This window comes from Anopheles bellator, chromosome 2 (genome assembly GCF_943735745.2).
Source record: "Anopheles bellator chromosome 2, idAnoBellAS_SP24_06.2, whole genome shotgun sequence".
Taxonomy (NCBI): domain Eukaryota; kingdom Metazoa; phylum Arthropoda; class Insecta; order Diptera; family Culicidae; genus Anopheles; species Anopheles bellator.
This window is the reverse complement of record NC_071286.1, coordinates 51,501,700-51,527,129: the sequence shown is the minus strand read 5'-3', so window position 1 is coordinate 51,527,129 and position 25,430 is coordinate 51,501,700. Positions and strand designations below refer to the sequence as shown.

The 25,430-nt window shown below is 41.9% G+C and overlaps 5 protein-coding genes across 7 annotated transcripts; 3 read left to right on the top strand and 2 right to left on the bottom strand.

The window, feature by feature from the left end:
* Positions 1-3,944: 3,944 nt before the first annotated feature.
* On the bottom strand, positions 3,945-12,425 carry LOC131211322 (phosphatidylinositol-binding clathrin assembly protein LAP). 3 transcript variants are annotated; one of them, XM_058204741.1, is made up of 14 exons: positions 11,757-12,425; positions 10,845-10,987; positions 10,674-10,749; positions 10,334-10,363; positions 9,480-9,704; positions 9,213-9,406; positions 9,001-9,137; positions 8,736-8,904; positions 8,385-8,661; positions 8,183-8,317; positions 7,990-8,107; positions 7,798-7,900; positions 6,965-7,054; positions 3,945-6,425 (listed from the first exon to the last, which is right to left on the bottom strand). In XM_058204741.1, the coding sequence occupies exons 1-14, from the start codon at positions 11,884-11,886 to the stop codon at positions 6,201-6,203; spliced, it is 2,052 nt and encodes a 683-aa protein (XP_058060724.1). In that variant the 5' UTR covers positions 11,887-12,425; the 3' UTR covers positions 3,945-6,200. The 3 variants fall into 3 exon arrangements, with proteins under 3 accessions (XP_058060724.1, XP_058060725.1, XP_058060726.1); XM_058204742.1 differs by having other exon boundaries at positions 10,334-10,354; XM_058204743.1 differs by lacking the exon at positions 6,965-7,054.
* Positions 12,426-12,607: 182 nt separating this feature from the next.
* LOC131210403 (probable arginine--tRNA ligase, mitochondrial) lies at positions 12,608-14,561 on the top strand. The gene is made up of 3 exons (XM_058203643.1): positions 12,608-12,703; positions 12,766-14,285; positions 14,362-14,561. The coding sequence occupies exons 1-3, from the start codon at positions 12,668-12,670 to the stop codon at positions 14,513-14,515; spliced, it is 1,710 nt and encodes a 569-aa protein (XP_058059626.1). The 5' UTR covers positions 12,608-12,667; the 3' UTR covers positions 14,516-14,561.
* Positions 14,562-14,803: 242 nt separating this feature from the next.
* On the top strand, positions 14,804-15,643 carry LOC131210804 (uncharacterized). Its single transcript, XM_058204097.1, has 3 exons — positions 14,804-14,943; positions 15,058-15,102; positions 15,169-15,643. The coding sequence occupies exons 1-3, from the start codon at positions 14,931-14,933 to the stop codon at positions 15,312-15,314; spliced, it is 204 nt and encodes a 67-aa protein (XP_058060080.1). The 5' UTR covers positions 14,804-14,930; the 3' UTR covers positions 15,315-15,643.
* Positions 15,644-16,012: 369 nt separating this feature from the next.
* Positions 16,013-23,316, top strand: LOC131212096 (cytokine receptor-like). Its single transcript, XM_058205833.1, has 9 exons — positions 16,013-16,409; positions 18,003-18,079; positions 18,159-18,313; positions 18,395-19,314; positions 19,564-20,309; positions 20,529-21,700; positions 21,780-21,965; positions 22,053-22,170; positions 22,237-23,316. The coding sequence occupies exons 2-9, from the start codon at positions 18,010-18,012 to the stop codon at positions 22,284-22,286; spliced, it is 3,417 nt and encodes a 1,138-aa protein (XP_058061816.1). The 5' UTR covers positions 16,013-16,409; positions 18,003-18,009; the 3' UTR covers positions 22,287-23,316.
* Positions 23,034-25,079, bottom strand: LOC131212097 (uncharacterized). Its single transcript, XM_058205834.1, has 3 exons — positions 24,705-25,079; positions 24,548-24,645; positions 23,034-24,453 (listed from the first exon to the last, which is right to left on the bottom strand). The coding sequence occupies exons 2-3, from the start codon at positions 24,603-24,605 to the stop codon at positions 24,305-24,307; spliced, it is 207 nt and encodes a 68-aa protein (XP_058061817.1). The 5' UTR covers positions 24,606-24,645; positions 24,705-25,079; the 3' UTR covers positions 23,034-24,304.
* Positions 25,080-25,430: the final 351 nt, after the last annotated feature.

The window sequence follows — 25,430 nt, the reverse complement described above, 5'->3', positions numbered from 1 at the left end:
AGTAGTGTAACAGTACGACGCCGTGAATTGTTGCGAACCTTCTCTCCTAAGAGTCGGTTTGCACTGTCAGAGAGATTACAATGATGGTTTTTTTACTCTGCTTGTGTTTTGTCCTTGGTAGCCCTTGGCCTAACAAAAAATGAAGAAAAGACCAAAAATCAGCTTCAAATATTCAGCTTATGTAAATCATGCAGAAGGGGTGTTGAATGTACAGCAGCATCATTCGTCGTTATTTTAATAAAACAAAGCAGGCCGCACGTAACCTTCGCATCTGTACATGTTTCACCTTCGTGACACCAAACTTCTCATAATTACATTTGCCGATATAGCGCGGAATTTCAAAAGTTTTTTACAATTGCCAAAAATATTTATTCCATCGGAATGTTGTTGCACTGGTAAACTTCTTTTACTACTGAACGTGAACTACCAGAGCTATTTTGAATTTCAATCGTGCCGGGCTCTCAATGAGTTTTTTTTTTTGCACAATCGTACCGCACCTTTCAGGTACGTCATCTTCGTTCAATTTCAAAGAAAACACAAATAGTTGGCCAAGATAAGAAAAATGATTTGCCTCTTCAAGCAACGTCAAAGATCACTATCGCGAGTTCCTGCCACAGATCATTCACGCGCCACGCAGCCACGAACAGATGATTAACACTCAAATGTTGCGTATCGTAAGCCGATATGACCGAAAAATCGATAGAACATACAATATGCTTAGCCCACGTTCAAAGCTAGGCACCACAAGAGAGCGGTGGTGCCTCTGCCAAATCTCAGCCTAGTTTTGCATTACAGCCAAGTAAACAAATAACCTTCCAACGTCTAGCACACAGGGCAGGTCGAACTATCGCCGATGCCGTTCGATGCCCAGTTGCATTTCTGATTACGATGCAATACCGCACCACATCGTTCGTCAATACCCGGTCACCCAATACCCCAATCACTTTTGCTCACGGCTCGGTGTCTTTCTGTGCACCACCAACACCACTCTCGGCTTCGTTGTTGCACCGCACACACTCAATCGCGTTCCACTTCCAAACACATTCTATCTCGCTTCCACATTGGTTTTTTCTCTTTCCATCTCACTACCTTTGTCTCCGTCATTTCTTCTTGTGATCCTTCTCTTTCACTCTAGCTCTCTCCTTGCAGCCTCATGTGAAAACGGAGACCGGTCAAAATGGCCGACTGAAAATTTACGATTTTTTTCACTTGCCCTGGAGGTTTGGGTGTTTATCAAAAATTGTTCCAAGGAGAGTGCATGTGATGAAGATGTACATTCATATGCTCAGGGTACGGAGAATTCGAATCGTCTACACACATGTATTATACTTTTCTACACCAACTCTGCCCACGAACGAACCATCACTCGTTCAGTTTCGTGGCACTTTCGACGGTTCGTGGTAGGTTCTGCATGGCCAGAAACATGAACGGTTATAGCCAGCTTTGTAAACTCCTAATCGGTCAATGCACGACATCACACATCATTCTGCCTTACAACGATTTGGCAAACTGTCGTCTAATGTGCTTTTTTCGCTTCGAACTCTACACGCACGACCTACACTCGCGACACACACTCCCGCGCTGCAAACAAGCACACAATGAAAACCGACTAGAACCATACATCACTACAATCACGCACTTGGCACCAACATCCTCCAACCAAACATATGACACACTTGGGTGCAAGAAAGAACGAAACCAAACTACCCTCAGTTACACATCCACTAATCCGAATACTTACAGGATAATTGTATGCTAGCGGGGACACTGATGCAATGCTATCAAATGAAGTCACAGCCCCTGATTAGAAAAGCTTAAAATCAACGAAATGCGTCTGAATTATCTTCATTATTCGTAGGAGTCCCTCCTACCTACGAACATCTCCTTCACGTACTGCGAACGCTTACGCATTTGACAGCTAATGCTTATCAATTGACGACTGATCCAATCCTTCTCACACTCATACACTCATACTTCTCATACTCATACATCCTTCTCACACTCATACGACCTGGCCTATTTACTACAAAAGGCTTTTCAAAACAAAACACATTTCTATACAAACCTTGACTTTCGAACGGTGAACCCAAAGGGGATGTTAAGAAACCAATGTAATGAAATGGTTTCGTATTTGTTTTTATGGAATAACTATTTTATGTTTATATGGAATTTTTATACTAACATATTTTACAGGCAAAAAACATGTTTGTGTGTCATTTCAGAATCCGTATTACACATTTTAATTCACATTTCAATGCTCAATATTCAATATTCAGTCGCACGTCGCTTGCCGCTACCCTTATGACCGATATCTAAAGGGCGGTTTACACGCTGCGATCTGCAATGCAATATCGCATGAAGTGACATCTCCGGAGACGTCATAAATGTCACTGCCGCGGGTGGAAATCTGAAGACTCGACATGCAATTTGTGAACAAATTTCAAAACAGGGTCAGTTTGTCGGTTGGACATGTTGGAATCAGCCATGGAAGCAACACTGTGTTGGTTTGCCTTACCATTGTGCTTTTCGGTTAAAAAGCGAAAAAAGAACGTGCGAAGAGGTTACAGTGTCGAGGAAATTGCTTTTAAATGGCATCGTATGCCTCCGCCTTTTTATTCCGATCACTATATTTTTTATTTTTTAGTTGCCAAAGACATGGCAGACTTTCGTAAATTTTTATAAATTCAGTTACACACTTTCGCGAACGTTGACGAAGCGTCCAAAATATAAATAAGAGGCCAAAACAAAACATCAACAAGTCAACCGACAAACTGACCCTGTTTTGAAATTTGTTCACAAATTGCATGTCGAGTCTTCAGATTTCCACCCGCGGCAGTGACATTTATGACGTCTCCGGAGATGTCACTTCGAGCGATATTGCATTGCAGATCGCAGCGTGTAACCGCCCTTTAAAAGACATATAAAGATATAAAGATAAACATATAAAAACGTAACTGTAACAGTTACGAGAAATCTTGGTTTCGTCGATGACGTCCGATGTTGAGCTGTCATTCCCCAGTCTCCCTGTGGGAACGTTGAGTTCGGTTGTCGGTTACACTCCTGTTTGGGTGCCACACTAATTAACCCAAAAAACCTGATAAATCGAATTTCCATCTGCGAAGTTTTGGCTAAACGGAATGAAATCGACGCATTTCTTAAACGGATGGGTGCTGAGGATGAAAAATGGGATATTTTCAACAATATTAAGCAAAACGATCGTAATCAAAGCGTGGGGAAGCATCTCAAACGGTGGCCCAACAATGACTAGCGGCCAGGAAGGTTCTACGGAGTATATTGTGGGATTTGAAAGGAATCATTTATTGTTGCTTTCGTGTGGCCAAACACTAGATTCAGGAAGACTAGATTTGGGAAGTTTTAATGCAATCCACCGTATGAACCGGTCCTTGCACCAAACGGTTTTCTTTTTCTCACATTGCCAAATTTCCTGAGCGATAAGAAATTGAGATCAAGAAAGGATTGCGAAACAACAAATTGTCTAAATGGTAACAATAACTTGTCTAACAAAACGGCAAACCCGATGGCGTAAATCGGACCATCGGAAAAAGTTTTGATATTTTCGCAAAAATAATGGATTAATTTTTAGCCAAGCTTATTTGAATCGTCTGTACGTACAGTACGTCGTTCAGGGCTAACAAATTCAATAACGTAAAATAAACGTAAAAAATTAAGTAGGATCCAACTAAGAAACACTTTGGCGACCCTTCTCTCGATGATTGTCGATCTGTCCCGGGCCACCAATTGGATAGAACTATTGATACACTAGTTCGTGATAGGTGGGCAACGGCAAATTAAACATTACAGGATCAGAAAACAATCAAAAACTTTCCAGAGCTTAAACGAAACTGCCAAACATTGTCATATTGACCAGATGTATCATTGTCTTTCGGATGAGAACATCCCGTTTTGTTTATTCATTGCTGGTTTATTGTTCGAATCATCTATTTTTTCATCACTAGAACAACGTTATATATATATATAATATATATAATATATAATTCTTATAATTCTCTTTTGTATATGTTCATCTTTATGATTCTGTATTGTTGTTGCGATCATCGCATTCTAAGCCGTATTTTAGCGTTGATAGTTTCATAGATAACGAAAACCATGTGAAAACAGAGAGACTTGCTTTAACACTCACCATTCCAACACACCGTGCTATTGTATTTGACTGTGCCAAGCGATTGGGATGTAGTTAACTGCTACTTTCATCGATGTCATACATTTTTACTAACGCATATTGTTACTCGTCCAGCCTCTCACTATTTAGTGCATCATTATGGCGTGTGACTAATGCAGCCAAAAACACAAAATTTTCAACAAGAATGCACCTTCCCAACGTTGACTACGAATACATCGAAATGCACCAAATATTTGGGGCATCACTGGACTGGTCTTTCGAAACGATCAGATTTTAGTACATGCATGGTACCCGATACAATCGTCCACGGTAAGTACACGTGATTAATCCTACGTTATCTGCCGTTTTTCAAGCTGAATAATCGATTTTCGGGATAACAGTGAGGAAGAAAACACAACATGTTACATTCTACTATTACAGGATAAGCCGTTCTTCGTTTTGCAAAGTACGATGTATTCATATATAACTTGCGCTACTAGAGTGCCACGTGCACTGAGTGCGTTGGCCCTGCTGGATTATTAATCATATGTGTGTACAACAGTTTTAATATTACTACATTTTGCCTCATCATTATGTATAAATACATGCATACGGAACTCTTGATTGGTGGATGGGTTTTTCATTTTCGTTAACCTGCGAAAGCATCCCCATTAACATTTTCTCCCTAAAATAATATTTGCACTTCATTGCGGGGTTACGAGAGATAATTAAGATGTACCCTACTCACGTCTTCTCCTTATTCGATAGCTTGGAGTGCTGGTATTGTCGTGCAAGATCATGCAGGTTAAAGCCTGAATATTTTCCATTTGTTTGGAACATTAGGCAGCTAGCGCTTATCTTGCATAGAACAGCTTTCTTGAGTCCGATCATAAAGAGGTGACAGCATTTGATACGTTAGTGCTGTAAAGCATGTACAACAACTAAAAAAATATTGCAGTAGTACTCCTTCCATGACCATCAACGAGCAATTATCTAGTCTTCCATTTTTTTAACATAATTTACAAATCGTTCATCATTACTTCCTATTCTCTACTGATATTTCTTTACCTATCACCACACTGAAAGTAAGTTAGTCCTTTCGGGATCTCTGTTCCACGCACTTTGCAAAGCGGCTAGTGTAGAACAATCGATCGTACACTACGGGAATGATTCGAAGTTACGAGTATAACATGTCGAAACGCCGGTTCGATTATCTTTGCTATGCGTACCTGGCTTTGGTAGCATAAAAAACATTTCACCACGGTTTCGGTGATCGGTGATCGGTGATTTTACTGCAGTTGCTATATGGAATGCATTCATTCTACCAACTGTTAATACCACGGGGTTAAAGCCCGAATGCTTAGGTTTTAAAGTAGCACTTTGATCACATTTTGACCAACTTGTGAAGCATTCGTGCAATCAACAAGCGGAAGAAGTCACTCGGATGGACGCTACCAACAATGGTGGCGACACTGGGCATTTGGCAAGGTACCAAAAAGAAAAGAGTCACTCTTTTCGTTTGCTTTTGATTGTACTCACAAATGGTTGAATCTTTTGAGTCAATGAGAAGCAATAATATCCATTACTTTTCGACGATTGCGCATCGTTTCTGGGTCCTGCCAAGTCGAATCAAGAGTGTAATGATTATATAAGTTTAACATTTTTATACATTTATACTTCACAATATAACATAATGGGAGCGCTTACGTTTTTTCTTTACACACGAATATTCTTAAATTGAAATAATTTAAAACGTACAGCTCCGAACCCATCGCTTCCTGTACGTTTGCAATGCAATCATCGTATATTAGCGGTAGTAAATATATGTTTTGTGTTTTCAACATATGGTAAGCTTATAGTATCGGTAGCTACAATATATTCATCATTATTATCCCTTTGCTAACGAGCTTGGTTTCTTGCATTTTACGTTGCTCTAGTGAATCGATCGGTCCATTCAGATTCATGACTAATTCATGTTCAGTACGAGTAAGAGTATGGATTCGTGACAGCCCAAAGGTGGACGTCAGATTGGATCAGTTTTGGGTCTGCGAGCATAAATTTACAGGGCTCCGAATGGATCAAGCTGAATGTTAGCACCTCCAGCTGTTTTCGGTGCCATACCCGATGCCGACTGTTGTGCCGCTGCTTGCATATGAAGCGGCTGTTGACTAGTGAGAACCGCCGCCTGGGTCGGAATGCCAGGAGCAACCATGGCAGGAGCCATACCGGGTGTTGCACCAGCCATTGTTGCACCCATCATAGGCCTTATCTGGGTCATGCCTTGCTGTAAAATATAAATGAAAATAAAGATCGAAACCAAATTTAACTATCTTCAAATACAACAACATGTGTAACATGATACAAATGAGCAAATGCTGTTTTCAGCAACACTTGCACGTTTATCGGACCTTAAAAGTTGTTGGCAAAGCATAAGTTTACCTTATTGCAAGTGTGATTTGGTAAATATAAAACGCTTATCAACGTCTACATTCGAAACATACTTGCTTACAATGTGACCATATCGAGGAATCGCTAACAATTTGAAACACTTTAAAAACATATATAGTTTCGGGAGTTACGCAAGAAATTAACCACCTAGTCATGCATTAAATTACATCACACTCTGCCGTAGTAAATTATGCTAGAAGCATATTCGAAACCACATCTCTCCAGATCTGCATGACATAATTTAAATACACAAAGAAAACGATCGCAGAAGTTCGTTAGCCAAATATGAATAAACAGCGATAGGGGAAATGTGACCAGGGTAACTAGCATTAGTTCAAATGTTAAGAAACAACAAATAAGAAATAATATGCTTACCTGAATGTAAAATGCTGGCACTACGGGAAGGGAAGTGTGCGTAGTGGGATGTATTGTGCTAGGAACTGGAAAAACGGTCATACCTTGTGCCTGTACAGGATAACCCACATCCACCGAGTCAACAAAAACACGCACAGAATCATATAGACGAAAATATACACACAAACACGCACATACATACAAGCAGACATACGGACCACAATAAGATAAGGACCATAGGTGAGGCAGGTGCCACGCGCAATGATTAACAATAATCATACGTGAGAAAGTTGTTACAGATAATCAATTCAGAAATCCACCGAAAAAAGAAAAAAGAACAAAAATAAAAATGTAATTTATGTATGTAAACTATAAATAATAAAAGCTGTTACAACATTATACATCATACACTATTTTTCATTTTGGTTCTTCAAAACATCAGACATGTTCAGTTCCGAGTGGCCACTACTATTTTGCCAACTTCTATTACCAATCTAGAGTAGCTCAAAAAAAGTAAAAATAAACTATATTTATCCACACATCCGACGGCCGTTGTTATAACATGTTCGAAAACTTATTCTACGAGGGCATCGGAATGAAGAAAATTGTCCGAAAAATAGCACTGGCAATATTTGGAATAATATTCTAATCCCTTATAAGAGAAATTCAGTTCATTAAGTTAGCATAAGGTTACAAATGTAGTTATGTGTTTGCTCACAATGGTTCCATTAGTTTAGTATATATGCGTAATATGCAAATATTTAGAAACATTGGTATCGGATTGTATGTGAACACTCCGGCGGTTGAATAACAACAGAGCTGAAAATGGCTAATAAAAAAAACACGCCACTTACCATTGGTTTATAACCACTCTGATTAGTAGCCGGTTGCGGCTGTGGTGACCACCCTGCGGAACCAGTTTTGGCCGATGTTTTCGGTGAACTCCACTGAACGTTTCTGTTCAAGGAAATTAATAAGCACAAAAATCAACGATTATTTACTGTTTTCAACGATCAGAGGGCGATGTCACAAAACGAAATACCTACTTCCCACAGTTAGATTTATTAATGGTGAGACTTTCAGCTAACGATGCCAATGAACTGTCCAAATCACCTGTCAACACCTTGCCTGGCTGAACCGTGTTCGCTGCGGGCGCATTGGAACCTGCGAAAACGAAAGATTTATTTAGAAGGAATACACACACAAGTTTCAGCAATCGTATTTTATGTTGTTTCTTACCGTTTTGTTCAAGACCACCGAAAACAGAAGTAAAATTGTTATCCGAAACGAAAGTATCTCCGCCTGCAACTGACTGACCCGCAGTCAGACTACCCATTCCGGAAACCGGTGCCCCAGTCATGGATCCATTGAAACCTAATCCAGGATAACATCAGTACAATTAAAACATTGAAGTACCCGACCTATGTTAAACTATATTTACCCCCATTGCCCATCCATGCAGTATTGGCGAACGCATTTTGCCCTGTAACTGGTGCTGCACTAGGGACGGCCGGGGCTGGTGTTGCGAAAACATCTGCAAACGGATTGCCGAGTTGCAGCAAATCGTCCGAAGCCTTAGAAGATGCGGCAGCAGCCTGCTGATCTGCAACGTGCTTGGGTGCTTCAAACAAATCGACGATATTATTCTGACTAGCCGTTGGTGACGACAGGAACGGATTGGTTAATGCGGTCGCCGATGTTGGGGACGATACCTTCGACTACATCCAAATGCAAAACAAACGGTATGGGATTATTGTGAGAAATAAGAAATGCTCCTACCTATAAATCATACCTTGTACTGGTTCATTGCAGCCTCTTCTTCGGCAAGAGCTTGGGCCTTTAAGCTTTCGTCTATCATACCATTTGTGGGGCTGTCGAATTTGCTCGATTCAGCTACAGTCCCGAAAGACGAGCTAGTGGTCGATAGTGCATTAACACCACTTTTTACATTCTTTTGATTGCTGTAAAAAGCCGAAAATTTTGCACATTTTAGATGCGTTACAGGCAGCAAGGCCTACGCTACGAACACCGTGAAACGAAAGAAAGCAGAAACGTACCTTGCCGTTTGAGTAGGAGTATTCGCCGCGGAACCCTTCTTACCCTCCAGAGCTAGTAGATGCTGTTCAAGAGCATCAAGCAACGAGCTCGGTGCTTTGGTTAAATCAGGAAGATCGCCTTTATCAATGCCAACATTCTAGAAAAATGATCAAATATGTTGTCAAATATGTTGTCGGTTGTGTGTAACAAATCAAGTATATACAACACTCACCTCAGCCACCTTTAGAAACTCTCCCACACGGTCCATACGGGTGAGAAACTTTTTGTACAGATCCAATGCATCGCGGCACTGCTTCTTGTTCATATCGAAATACTTCTCCAACAAATTAATAATGCCATCATTGTAACAGGCAAATAGCCGTATCAAGTCGCGGAACAACAACATGAAACACATGTTGATAACTCCTACAGCGTAAGAAAACAGTATATGCAAATGATTACGAATAGTGTCTGGTTTGTGGTACTCTCGCGCTCTTACCGTTGGTGAGATCGTTAGCAGTGCAATCGAACTCCAACAGGGAGTCGAGCTGAGCCTGCAGTATCGGCAGCGTTTTCAACAGCTTATCGGCATGCATGACCCTTAGCGAGCCTTCTTCCTTGCCACGTTTCATTTTGCAGAAATCGAAGGCCACCGTGCGATACGATAGAGCCTTCTCGTTCAGATATTTTGCGTATCGCCGTATAAACGGTGACATGTCGTAGCCTTTATTTTGTAAAAGAACATGAAAACAATTAATAAAGTAACGCACTGTTACTAGCTACTTTATTTTAATTAACAAATTTGCGTAACTCCAATACTTTTTACCAGTTATTTCTTCATAACTGTTGTTTGTTAACTGATAATAAAAACAGTTTTTGTATACATAATGCATGATCATGACGACGCATATTAAGCTTCAAATTTAATAACTACAGCTACTAAAGCATAACTATAGAAGCATCCTTTTCGCAATGCCAGTACGGATCGAAATGGCTTACGGTTCTTAGGAACAGATAAATAAAACGAAGTACATTCGTTGGCATGCTAACTGTATCAAATGTTTTCGATTTCAACCTACATTATAAACATGTACCGTTTAAATATTTTACGTTTATTACTCGCAAAACTATTCCAGGCGATTATTTTTCTATAAAACATACTCTATAACTCTAACAAGCATTCCGATCGCTTACTGTTGCTGATATTTGAAAAACATAAGACCGTTCGAAATCAAAGAAAGTAAATGTTCAATATTCGCAGTAATTGATGAGTTTGACGAATGCTTATATGAAGAAATGGAAAGATGGTAAGAATGAGAATGAAAGTGAAAAGAAATAGGAGCTACTACTTACCCATACGAGCACCCACGGCACCTACGGTATCTCATCACGCAACGACAACGAAGGTAAAGACGGTTAGTTTCGGGAAAGAGATGTTGGTCATAGGATTTGTTAGAAAGATGTTTGTCTTATTGTTGTGCAGTAAAGAGGCGTAAAGTCGAGTAAATCCGCATGGCATTTTAGTCAATTAATCCATTGGGGCAAGCCAATTCATTGAAGTTAAATCTAAGATATTAGTCGTTATTGGATTATAGTGAATTTAGTACAAGTAGTGGTAGTATTACTGGTAAACGTATTTCGTGAATGTGGGAATGTTTATTCTACTCAGTCGCGTCGGCTAATTAATAGCTACCTTGCACACCGCCTTTGTCGAGGAAATTATTCAACTGGAAGGACGAGTTGCTGGACGCCAAGTATTGGATGAATCGCTAAAATTACAGAAAGATCCGAAAAGAAGCACACCAAATGCCAGTTTCAATTATGATTATGATAGGTTCATGTTATTTTGCCGACAATCATTTACCTCATTGCCGTAGGCCAGCATGTGGTGAGTTGTGATGAGTGCTTTGTAAACCACAACCCAGTTGGCGTTCTGAGATCGCTCGATGAGCAATGTAGCCAAGTGAGGAATCGATACATTAGGCTCGTTAGTGCAGTGTACCAAGTCTTGGCGTTCATGGAAGGAAAGAAAAATGAATCACATTGAAAAACCATGCATTGGAAATCTTGTTTCCCATTTTGAAAATGCTCTGCCGGCCGAATATCTACTTGTGAAACCGTAGATAACTATGGCACGATAGCCGCACACCAAACGCCATGTCAGACAAACGTAAAAAGCCAACATCCGAGCATAGGCTGTGTTAGCACCATTTGTTTCGCATCGTTATCATTCGGAGGGAGGATGTACTACGAAGTCAATTCCAACTGTGTATGTGCTGAGCACGACTCTGCGACATTATCTTTCATGTTTCTTTTCCTCCTTATATCACCGCATGTGTCGAATCCGCGCTGTAACAAAGCAAAATCGTACGTTGTCAACATGTGAACAGGGCGTTTGAAGCGCATTCGAAGCAGAAGTGAAAAAATCCTTTTTTTCCTGCAGCCCCCGTGGTCCTTGCAGCGATTTTTCAATACAATGTCTTGCCCATCACAGTGCGCTGGCGTATTGGCGGAGAGAAATGGAGCGAAGTACCACGTTTTGTTGTCTGGCATGACAGAGTTTTTTCAGACTAATCTCTGGGGGCGCGGAGAGGCCGGGGCGGACGAGAGATCAGGGAGTTCGAGGGCACCAAATGTCAATAAGGCCCAAAACCCGAATTTATTGCAGACGACACAATAAACCAGCCAACCAGCCAGCCAGCCAGCCAGCCAGTTCGCAGCATGGTAGTCGCCTCTGACCCACTGTGCTCCAATATCGGCAATACCATCCACTTACAGTCGAGATGTTTCTTCTTGGGCCCAATCATTTCCTCTGTGGTTGCCTTGCAGACGGATTTTGCTAGTCCTTGTCCAGCAAGACTGTGCCGCGCTGCCAACAACCTGTCATTGATCGTCTGGCCAGCCATGTTGCGTACGTTATCCTTTGGCCTGCAAACAAATCACTCGTACTCGCACTCGATTCAGCAAGTGTTCCTCGATTTTCTTATTTCTATCGCTTTATCACGTTTGTCACCGACACTGGCACACTCGATAACGCTACTCACGCACAGCTCCAAAATTGCGACACACCACAAACCAACCACACACGCGCAACGGCACGCACACTCGCATTGACGTTTAAAGTCTGCCTTGAAATTCTCACCGCAATTCAATCACCTGCCGAAATATTTGACTTTGCAACGTACACGCTTTAACACACAGAGAAACACGATTAATCATCGAATTGTGCAACGCTGGCGAAGGTTGGGTCCGCTTTCTTTGCACAACAGTGCGTACGGCCGACAACGATGCGACTTCGTGTCGTAACGATGGTTCTTCCGACCAACAATCTTCTTTGCGCTGCGAACGATAGGGTTTCTCTCCAATGCAGAGAATGAATTTTTCGAAGAAGCAGGATTCCGCAGAACGCACGGCTTAAGACCAGAAATCACAAGAATCGCGTTTTTATCCACTCCGACCACCAATACACGCACTCGAAGTTAGCAATCCAATTTGTTCTCTCAATTCTAACCCATTAGAAAAAAGTGAAAGAAGAGAGCTCCGTTTATGATCCCTGATACATTGCCTCATTTGACAGCCGCCCGTAGAACAGTTTTGGAATGTTTACGTTCTGTCGGCCGTGTTGCAACCAAAGATCATTACTTACACCATATTTAAAGTGTAAAGATATCGAGCTGGAAGCCTAAAATGGCCCATTTCTACAAGAAACTGCTGTCGGAAAAGGTACGCATTGTTCCAATTGGGAGCATAATAAACACTACGTAATTGCTTCTTTCTTCACCTAGGCCTCCAGATTGTTTGAAACCCATGTCCAAATACCAATGGCTGCACTGAATTTCTCCTATAACCGAGACCGTCGAAAAACAGAACTATCTATACCGGTGCAGTATTTTGGACAAACCATAGATGAAGGAGTGGTCCGCGATATTTACCGCAACCAGGGGAATATCCAAGTATTTAGTAGTGCTGCGATACATACCCAATCCGGCAAACAATGGGTGCAGTTTTCGCTTGATCCTAAGAGGTTAGCTGAAACTGTTTTAGGATTGAAAGCCCAACAACGCAAGCCTGTTGCCGATAACTGCCAAACGATGGTTGTAGAGTTCAGTTCTCCCAATATAGCTAAACCATTTCATGCTGGACATCTGCGGTCAACCATCATTGGAAATTTCCTTTCAAACGTGAACGATTATTTTGGGAACACAGTAGTGCGGCTCAACTACCTTGGCGATTGGGGTACACAGTTCGGATATTTGGCTCTGGGTGTTCGACTGAAAGAACTCTCCCCGGTAGCAATCAAACAAAATCCCATGCAATGTTTGTACGAAGCGTACGTTCATGCACACAGTTTGGCGGACAGTGATGCAAAAATACATGAAGATGCTATGGATATCTTCGCGCAAATGGAACATGGAGCAATCGACGAACTCCAGCACTGGAAGGAGTACCGAGAGCATACGGTAAACGAATTGGAGGGGCTTTACCACAGACTGGGAGTGAGGTTCAACCGCTACGAATGGGAGTCACAGTACCGAATGAGAAACATAACAGAGGTTGTGAACACACTTAAACAGAACGATGTACTCAAAGATCAATCGGATGGGCGTCAAGTAGTGCAACTAAAAACCCGTACTGTGCCCTTAATTAAAAGCGACGGTTCGGGCATGTACATTTTGAGAGACATAGCCGCTCTAATAGATCGACACAGGCGGTACAGCTTTGATAGATCGCTGTATGTCGTAGAAAATGGTCAAAATGATCATTTCACTTCACTAAACGAAATTGCCTGCCTGCTCCAACTGCCTAACGTCCCAGGTATTGAGCACATCAAATTTGGCCGCATACATGGTATGAGTACCAGGCGTGGAAAGGTGGTGTTTTTGAAAGATATCCTACTCGAGGCCCAACAACTAGTGCAAGAAAAGCAACGCAAGTCGCCCAACACCAAAAAGCACGTCATTGACGATCCGAATGTGTGCGAAATACTTGGAGCCAGCGCCGTTATTATCAATGATCTAAAGCAGCGTCGAATGAAGGATTATGATTTCGAGTGGTCAAGAATACTACAAATGGATGGTGATTCCGGTATTAAGTTACAATACACGCATTGTCGATTGTCAAGCCTTTTAAGTGCCCAAATAGTTCAAGAGAGCCCACAATCGACGGATTCCGGAACCAGTCAATGGAATCCGGAACCGGAAGCAGCCGAAGTAATTTGTTATTTACTTAATTTTGAGCCCGTGTGCTCTCAAGCGCAGCAGACTTCAGAGGCTTGCGTTTTGGTGAACTATCTATTTCGGTTATGGTAAGTAAGATGTGAAATTAAATTTAGCTTTCAGAGAATTAAATTTAATTGATTTTCTTTTTTTCTTCAACGACAGCAAATCGATAAATCTGGCTTTAAAAGCGTTACCAATAAAACATGAACCAAACCCACAGAAACGGATGCAAAGGATTGTTCTGTTTTCTCAAGCCCGAAACGTGCTACGAACTGGGATGGAATTGTTGGGCCTAAAACCGTTAGACGAAATGTAAAAGTTGACATCACTTATTAGCGACACAATAAATGTTGTTTTAATATTAGAAGAACGGACGAACACAAATTACAAATTTCATACAAATTTCTTTCTACACAAACTTTTTTTGAGTACTTTCAGTCGCGGTTTTGAATAAGATGTTAGTATTTGAAGTATCGTTTCATGTGCAGCACTGTGCCCTAATTGAATTTGGCATCAATGCGCAAACTCAAGAATTGTGATTTACAGAACATCGAGACGCTTCCAGGCATGATGCTGCGAAGCTGAGCATGAATCTTGCCAGTAGCTGAGCCGTAGTGCGTTTGTTATGTAGTGTTTATGGATTGAGCTTTTGCTATTGTTATCTTTTTGACGAAACAGAGGTGGAACGCATCCTAAGACCTGTTTGAAGAGTAAAACTAGCGTTGCAAAATATGGCTGTCGGAGGTAAGAATATTTGAAATGGCAAGGAAGAAATAGCATAAGTAAGTGCCCATTGCTGCATATCTAAAATGTATGCAATTCTTTCGCTCTTCTCTTACTCCTCTCGCATCTGTTTAGGGCGTGTTACCGGCCGTCTTGGTTACGGTAATGGATACTCAGACGGTGAGTTTAGGATTGTATTTCTCGTTGAATTTCGCCATCATTTCGTTCCTTTGCATCCCATTATAGGGCGTTCTTATGCAGGTATCAACGAGGAAATTATGTACGTTAGCATAGGCATGGGAATAATTATCGCTATTCTGATTTGCATCGCATTGTGTTACATTGCACGCGAAAATTGTAAAAACAAGCGGGAGTACTATATTACTGCCTAAATATGTGAGCTATGCAGGTGCTAGTGCCGGCCTAATGTTAGCGGTGTTATTATTAATATAATATTTTAGTTACCGTTAGTGTTGTACTTTGCAAATTAGCACCACGGGCGTAGCTGAAACAGATAAGAAAGCGAAAAAGTAGCAATCACCATGGAGGCTGTGTTGGCTCCTGGTTCACATTGATGTTAACGTAAGAGTCTGTTTATTCCAAACAATAAGTACAGTACGTGTATCGGTTCCTTTTATATATTATACACGGCGGCGCCATGAATAAAAGCATGTGTTTTGTGAACATCTTTTTCGAATAGTTCATACAAGAAATATACAACGGGATGAATTGTAATCAACGAAGGATTATAAAATACGAGTAACGGTAGCTTGTAAAATATATAGGAATGTATATCAATAAAACAGTACGTTGATTAACTACATGGACCTGTGTTTTATTCTGATTAAGAAAAATTGATTGCTAATTAGCAGCTTATTTCCGACAAAGGTATTAGCAGATATTTGTTGAAATAAAGGTTTTCAATTTTTTCCGTGCTTTTATTCCTCGAATTAAATTTTCAAATGCGAATGCAATTGCTGATTGACAGCTCCGCTAGAGAGCTGGGTGAGAAGCAGAAGCAGTTGAAGAGAGAACGTTGGAGCGCTAGGGTCGTTCGCGGAGTGCAGCTCGCCTTGAATGGCTTTGGTTTCTCAGAACGATAGCGCTTCAAGGCGTTTGAAGCAAAAATGTTAATTTAGTTCAGTTTGGAAGCGTTTGCTATTTGCCGAAGTTTCGCTGTGCCAATAAATAAACTAATAAGTGATCGCGAAATGTACACGGGAAAATTAATGGCCCAATGAATTCTTTTTGTACACTTGTTGCGTGTTCAAATGCCTGTTGTAACATTTTTAAAAAGAACTAGAAATCGTTAAGTGAATATATCCTGCAGCAGCAAAAGAACTACGTACAGAAACAGATCAATGTGCTAATGTTCAACCATTGTTCAGGAAATTTACATTGAAATTTGTTGCCAGATTCGTGAAAATTGGAAGAAAACAAATTCTCGGAATTTCGCCGCAGCTCGCACTCACACATCGAGAAAGAAGGTAAGGTTTGACTGTGTTTGAAGGAAAGTATAGTATAGCGCAGAGAATAGCTGGGAGCTGTGAAGTATTCGCACGACGAAAGACCGCATCAAAAAAGAATACACAGACAAAGGTTGACAGTAAAGACGCTCGGCGCTACGTTGTGTGAGTGCTGCGTAGCATTTCACTGTGTCGATTTTGTTTTGATTCGGGGAAACTACAGACCCCACACCTTGCTTTGCTTGCTTACCCACCCGCACCATGGATTTGGGTAGACTATGCTACTATGCGACTAGTTCGTTCGTAAAAAACAGACACGGAAACAACACAGCGAGAACCTAATTTTTTAATGTAGATTTAATACCGACAACCTTTGTCATGCTGTTTGCTTTTTGTTAATTGGTTTCAACGAACTAAGGATACACCAGCGAAGGTGGGACGGTCATCTGTCTTCAGAGGAAATATCGAATCGAACAAACATGTTTACTCTCCGTTCTTTTCATTCCATTTCGCTGGTCGTTCATCGCGCTCTTTCGTTCACAAAGAGAGTGGTGGAACAACTTTCCTAAAACATGCTTTTTGCCCACCAATGGTTCCCGGATACGGTTAGTCGTGGACACATGGAAACTGCAACGCTTCTCTGTATCCGCTCGGCCTAAGCCTTGTAAATTGCACAGCTGCATGAAAAAGCGAAGGCATAAAACCGGTCACCGGTCCCCTGAACACAAGCGCGAAGAAATGGTGCCTTTTCTGAGAATTTTTAAGCGATAAACCGATTCTGCAGCGAATGTTTTGGTCATGCCTCGTTAACCTGCGATAAGCTATCAACGCTTTGCTACATAAGCTACATAAGCTACATTTTCCTACATATTTGCAATTGGCTCCGTTTCTAATTGTTTCTGAAGGTTGGGACTTGGTTCTGAACTTTGTTTACACTTGTTTCGCTAGTATTGCGTGCCTATTTTTCCTTTTTGCGCACATGATTGTTTTACAACTGAACAAAACTTTTACAAGACTGAAATTCTTTAAAACAAATGTTATTTAAAACTGTTGTGTGGTAATGTTAATTTGGTTAAAAAAATGTACTTCGTAGAATATCTACAATACAAAACACCGAGACTTTTAGATTTAGGAAAAAAGCATTCATCTTTCCGAGTTTTGCAAACCAACAAAAGAATCCATCTCCTCGCGACACTTTTTCATGGAATTCATTTCCTTTATTAGCGCTTGGATTTTGGCTTGCACTTCTACAATTGATCCATACGACAAAGAGATTCCAAGAATCAAATGATGTATGCGTGATTGATTATTGGTATTGTGTTGATTAATTGTTTCCGTCGAAATTTTGAGTAAACGTCGATTCTGTAGCAAGAAATGGTTTCTTAGAAATTTCTAAAAGATTGTTGCTATCTAAAGATAACAAAGAAACACAATAGATGGCTTTCCGTTTTATCAACCGTTTCTGGTGAATTTGTGACGAATTTATGACACACATATATATATGGTAGGAGTTTCGCTTTTCAAAAATCTTTGTCCTGAGGTAATAGTTGTTCAAACCACTTGCCGAGAATTCGCTGTTTTGATTTAATTCACAAACCTGCTCTCTCATTTAAGGACGACCATGGCCAGACCGTTAGCGGTAATAGTGATGTGGTGGTTATGTAGTTTCAGCGAAGTTTCGAGTTTGGGCTGTAAGTATCAGCGCTTTTAATGAAACTATTGTGTTCTGAGACAGTTGTTTCGTTCTTCTTCTTGTTGATTCTTTCACAGGGATCTTTCCACAGGAGCCAATATACCGCGAAGTGAATGAATCGTTTCGATTGCAGTGCACCCTCAATGTGCACTCCCGTGACGCCCGCGGATCTGACAGCAGTAATCTAATGTTTTACCGGGCAGACGAACCGGTGCCCAGGGAACAAGTGAGGGTGAGTATTATTCGCCAATTTGTGTTACGCGTGGCGCGTTGTTCTCATTGCAATTCATTCATTTCTCACGCCACATCACAGATCATCAACACGACCACCATTGAGCTGACGGTGGACCGAGCGGTTCCCTCGAATGATTACGCTTACACCTGCAAACTGAACGACACGAAAGGTGTTGCCATACGCAGTGTCTACATTGGACACAAGCCGCAGCCGGTCCAGGACTTCCATTGCCGAGCGCCGCTGTGGAGTCATCAGATGAATTGCACCTTCACGCCCGATCCCAACTCTGTGCAGACGACGTATGAGCTGGTGTTTCACTTCGAGCCAATCATCCAGAACTTTTCCTGTGCGTTGGGATCCGTTGAACACACGCACCTTAAAGAGTGCATTATCGACAGCAGTAACGGCTACCGGCATGTTAACGAGCACTATTACTTCACGTTGACCGCCACGAACAAGCTTGGTACGCTAAGTCAGCGCTTTGATGTCAATCACTTTGACGTTGTAGTCCCGCACGAACCGGATTGGTGTACGATCGACAATTCTTCCATCACATCGGATAGCGCTGTAGCACATTGGCGCATTTGGTACAAGTATGCGTCGTTCAGACGAAATTTCACGTTCGAAGTGAAGCTATTATCGATCTTCCATGATGGTGTGTGGCAAGAAATAAGCACTGACGGACTGCAACGTTCTCAACTCGAGTACACTCTACCGTTGCTCCATTTGCCGTACGCCGACACGTTGTATGACGTGCGTATAAGAATGCGCACGGATTCTCCGATCAAAGGGGAGGATATGTGGTCAAACTACACGAGCTGTTTCTTCAACACCATGTCCCGCCGACCGGACATGCCGCCCGACGTGGCCTATGGCATCTTTGAGAATGCGAATGATCATTTGTTTTTATACTGGCGAGAACTGCATAAATGGCAACATAATGCCCGAAATGGTTTCTACTACAACATCACGAAGCTCGGCCCGGAAGGAAGGGTGATGTAAGTATGAGCCGCAATAGAACCCCCATAACAGATTTTACCAGACGCGTGTACTGATCGTCACAAACCAAGCAAAAGCATGTGGTTTTCGACCGTTTCGATTTTTGTTTCCAACCATGAAACCAACCATCACCCAACACCCATGAAATTTTCCTTTGTTAACCTGGTCATTGAGCTATTATCGATTCGTTTAGCTTAGTGTCGACTGTTGAGACTGAACTGTGCTTTCTATTTTTTCGTATAATTCAGCGAACACTTGAACGCAACCGGCGGCATGATTCATCTCCGCTATGTGCAGGACATGAACTACACTTTCGTAATTCGTAGCGCCAACAGCGATGGACTCTCGGAGCGCAGCAGTAAAGTATTGGTGCCAAGTAAACGGCATCGTCCGGAGAAACCCGAAATAGACAAGCTGTTGTCCGACTCTGGCAAATTCACACTCTCCTGGAAACGTCCTTCGCGGTCGGCGCTCATCACAAGTTACACTGTTTTCTGGTGCAACACGACGAGTAACTCGCCAAACGATTGCAATGGTTCGATTAACTTCACCACCATCGCTGCCAGTAGGACCACATTCGAGCTGAGTGACGCCGGATCTACGCTTAACTTTGCGGTGGCCGCCAACATTGGCCATCTCTCGTCCGGTATGGTTTGGGCGGCATGTACCGCAACTCACAAAACCGACATTGGCAAACTGAAAACATTGTGGATCACGGAAATGCTTGCGACGTACATCAATCTCAAGTGGAAAACGGAATGTGGTGACGTAGCGCATACGGGATACATGATCTATTACTGTCCGATCAGTTCACCGCGCACGCTAGGTTGCAAGGAGCCTGAACGAGCCGTTAATGTTACCGATAAGAGCCAATACTACTGTCGGTTGGAAAATTTAAAACCATATGTTACGTACAAGATCGAGATCGCTATGTACTCAGAAACGCATATCGGTCCACGAAGCGAACCGCTTGTGAACACAACACGAGAAGCAGGTGAGTTATGAACCGTTGATTCGGATATCAAGGTGTGTTTAAGTTTGCTCAAAATGCGTGTTGCGCATATTAAAAACTATTCAATATACCAGTTTTTTTTAGTGGATACCCGTTCACAGTCAAGCGGTCTGAAAACACCTACACTCGGCATGATGTTGATTAATATTGGCATAGTAACTAATAACGTTACCGTTTCATTTTATTTTCCGTTTTAAACAGCACCATCACCGCCGCGCAAGCTCACACTACGTTCCGTAACGAACGACAGTGTCACGTTGCATTGGCTAGCACCAGATCAAATCAACAGTGGCAAGATGAGCTACGAAATCCAATACAACAAACATTCGGTTCGAGTAAACGTAGAAGATCCAACCACGGAAGTGGAGCAAACACTTCACGATCTGGATGCTTTCAGCGTGTACGACATTACCGTCCGTGCGCTCACAATTGGGTACTCTAACGCGACTGACCCATTGCGAGTGCGAACACTCGTCGGCCAACCGCAAGCCATCGCACAACCGAGCACGAACAGTTCGAGCGATTCAAAATTGATGATCAATTGGCACAAACCGATCAAATCGGCCGGCTGCATTGAGTTTTACGAACTAAAGATGAAAACGAAGCAATCTGTCGTATACCGGCAGCGCACGACCGAGTGTCAGCTGCGGCAGGCGATTTGTCAGAACCGTGAAAGTTCAAAGTACGAGTTTTTCGTACGTGCGGTTAACGTTGTCGGAAGGGGGAGCGATTTCGAGGGTCTCTCATGTAGTGATCGATGGGTGGAACTGCAGCAACTGTGGCCTGCACTCGGCCGTAGTATTGCCGCTGACGACGGCGAGTGTGGTGGAAACGGATTGTGGCAGTACGATTCAGAAGAAAATGGCGCGTTGGACGAGTCGCATGGCAGCTTTCAACTTTTGTACGGACCATGGTCAGAACCACTGGCCCACTGGTGCTCGCTCGAAGATCAGAATGCACTTACACCGGTCATCACAATTTTGCTGCTGGGTGTTATTTTTGTACTTTGTCTGAGCTACTTTAAGGTTAAAGACGTATTTCAAGTTAAAGTGATTATCCCAGACGGGCTAACCAATATCACTGGGTCTGGCAAAACAGACATTATGGGCTCTAAAGGAAATATTATTTTTGTTACCGATCAAACAAATCACTCGACTGGTGGAGTATTAGTTAAAGAGGAACGCTTATACAGTAAGGAACAGAAGCAGTGTCTCCTTTCGTCATCTTCCTCTTCGGGCTGCGGAGGAAGTGTAGCTGATCTTAGTGCACAAGATCAGCGGTCTGCAATGGACTACTTCAGCAACAGTGGGCGTAGCGAAGACGATAGCACGAGTTTCTATGACCAGGAAGCCGAGCGACAAGATCTGCAACGGGTACGCACTTGGCTTCCAGTTCAAGCGGAACTGAGGAGCTATTTGACTTTAATCGCTTAAATCATATTCTTGGCTCTAGTTTGGCGGCGAACCTTCAGACGTGATGGATAATCAAATGGACTGTACAGAATGCCCACCAGAATACGATTCCATCGACCACCAATCACAAGAAACTCTAATGATGGCCGAAAGTCAACACAAACCATCTTCAGCGATGTCACGCACCGTCACCTCTGGCTATGTTCCAGCCCCTTTGACGATGAATGTATGTACACGGTTGAACACGTTTTCCGAAGCACCTATATGGTGTTTGCTATTCTTATCACTCATGTGTTGTTAATGATCATTGCAGCCCATCAATGCGTCCGGGTACCTGAAACTGAGTACGCTGACAAACGGCGGTGTCAATATGATGTCATCGGACGGCGGACCAAAATCCATTAACGCGAAAATGGTTGCAGTCCCGATTGGTATGATTGGTGGTACTTTTTCATAACCTGTCACATGTGTAATGTACTCTACCTCTTTTTCAACAGGATACGTGACCCACAAGCAGTTATCTGCCTACGGACAGCACTTGAAATAGAAGAAAGCGTAAACAGCATACTGCATACACAGAAATAGAGGGAGGGAGCGTGAATCTCTAAGTTGGGGCGTTTCCAAGCGTTGCATCACCAAGAAAGTTCCCAAGCATTTACCGCCTGAGCGCGTGCACTCCTTGCAAGCATCGACTGAAGTACTAGTGGCAGAGAAGAATATCATTTTAGTTAACTGGGACATGGGGTTACCTTCGTTAGATCATTAATCTAAGCTGCACACAACAACACATATTTCGTAAACAATGTTTTGCTGCTAGACAATCTGTACTACGAGAAAACAACTCAATTTGCTATGAAAAGTTTGTGTTCAGGAATCTTCGAGTTGTTTTTCAATGTAAATGCTGAAATTTTTCATTCTATTTGTTCAGTAAATAGTAGCAGCATGCATGCAGTAAAATAGTCTACCATCTACCATATTTGTGCTGCTGCAACGACGGATTCTTGGATCAAGAATTGAACGACAGATGTAGAAGGTGGACTGTTAACGGCCTAAGATCTGCGTCGGTGTCCACTTTTCGAACGTATGAATTTATGTGTTCCCGATAATATTTACCCGGAACCTGCTGCTCCAAACACGGATTCTCGAGCACTTTTGAAAAACCTGCAGAGTTCTCGCACAGAGCATTCTCGCCAGTATTTGTAATCAGGTGTTTATGTGCACGTTGTGTAAGATTTAGTGTTACGATCCTGAGATCTCAGGATGTCCCTTTTCAAACATTTTCTATATTGTGCTATTCTAGGCGTTGTTTCCTTTACTTTTATTACTTTAGTACAGAGAAGTACGATACATCGAAATAAAACAACATTAAACAGACTGCACAACTATACCGAGAGTTGAGTATACACGTGTTTGCAAATGAGAAAAAAAAGACATACATGTGACCTGAGAAAACCATTCTACGTGTGCATTTTGAACATAGCGTTCATTAGTTGTCCATAAAACATTGTTGGATGATTTTTAAAAAAGTGCTACTAATTGTGTTACTTCAACATATAAAGATTCGCAAGAACGTATCAAGTAATTCATTCAAAAAGGCCAAGTAGTATCATGTTTCCACCTACAAACAACACATCTTTATTAGGAGTTTACAACGATTCGTCCTCAACTCAATTTTGCTTCTCTGCTAACACCCACCACTAGATTACTGTTCAGTATCGATAAAAAAATAAACATGGCAGCTAAGATTCGTCCGCGAAAGTAGAAGTGGTCAGGTGTGGAGGACAATTATGTCGATGTGACCACGGCGGATAAATGTGTGTCCTGTCATGTTTTATTTCTTTCGTTAGTCAGTTTCAGTTGGTGCATTTCAAAGAGGCTGTAGTGGACGACAAGGGTTTAGTTCACTATACTATAACAGGTTTGTGGGTTAACAACAGTTAGATAAAGGGCATAAAACGTCCATGCAAGGTTTTCTACTTCAGGGTTTTGTCTTTCACTGGCTACAGTCGGTGCTACGAAGACATAATTACACATTGTGAGTAAACTCTTTGATTTTGTTTCATAAGTTTTCCCGTTGCTGACAGAAGTTTCGTCGTAATACGGACATATAAATACTGTCTTGAAACTGCTACTCCTTAGCTCTGGTTGCATTTCACAAACGCTCCTATTCTTGTGCTGTGCTGCGTACTGCGAACTCCTCGCGTGCTTCTTCTGGTTGAGTCGTATTGTTTTGGTTTTTCCGAGCTAAAAAATATATAGCTTTTAAAAATGTTTTTGGCATTAAGTTTCCTTTGATTTTATCATTCCTCTGTGGGTTTATTACACGCTACGGTTGCTTGTTATCTTTGTTCATGTTCTTAGCTTAACTATAATTTGTTTAAGTGCTTCTATAAAGAGGCATTTTTTTAGTCATTTTGGTCCATTAGTGGTGGTTGAGAATTGCTATGCGCTTTTGTTCGTCTATTGTTCTCCATCCCGCCTGTTTGGGAAAGCATGCGTATCGTCCATGCTAATGTTTTTGGGGTTTGTCTTAGCAGCGTTGGGAGTCACGAGTTTCCCTTGGTCTCACGCCTGTATGTATCGCTGCCGTCGTTTCTGGCACTTTTCGTATGCAAGATATATCAACGCCAGGGTGATCAGTATTGCAATGGTTACTGCCATCCCAATACTAATCCAAATAATTTCTTCATTAATCCCTCCGTGATAGGATCGGCCTAGGAAAGGTAACGGACGGAATAACCAGGATCACATCAAGTTATACGTGGTTTGTTTCGAGTAGATTCTTTTGCTACTAGAAAGACTCACCACCGGTCCTATAGTTGGAGTTGGAGTACCCCATATTCCCGGCTACTCTCCCTACTGCCATTTTGTTTGTTGTTTTGCGTTCGCAGCCTGGTTTATGTTAACTGCAAACAAACGGTTCTGTGAAATAGAAAACGGCAACGGGTAGCATCTTCGCGCTTACCTTGTCAGATACAACGGAATGTTATCCGTATGTAATTATCTTCAGCCACTAGCACGGAAACTTAACTCAAACGTCGAAGAATCTATGTTTTAATGCTGCACTATAAAATGGTTGATTTTTATCAACAGCCTATGGACATTCTATGTAAGAAGATACCCAATCAGAAGCGAATAGCAGCGGAACACGTTCCTTTTTTCTGAGCAGAGAATGCAATTTTACAATCTATTTCGGGTCGTTCGAGATGAGTCGTGAAATAATTGCTGTTAATTGGGCTTTCAGAACACGCACAAAATAACAAACAGTATAAAAAGAATGGAGGCAGATCAAAATCGCGTTAAATGTTACTGACGTCTGACGTTGTAGAAAATGCAATCGTATAATCGCCTACTCGTCCTCCAGCGTTCCCCGAACTGATTTTTTCCGTATGTTAAACGGAAGCGTATCTGCGCAGAAACTGTCGCACGGGAAAGGAAGTCGAAGGAAGCTGCGATTCATTACGAGAGCGACAATCTCCAGCGAGAGCAGTCTCGCAACAACCGTTTTGCGAGCAATGTCAGCAAAGTAATACAGCTTCCTATTATCGGTAAAATAGAAAACTGAAAAAACGCCTCCAAGAAACATTAAAAGGAACTCTTAAAATCGGTGGTATTTTCCTTCTCCAAAACGGATCAAATGGTGCGTCAATAAGAGCGAAAATCTACAGGATTCAAATATCTATCGTATCGC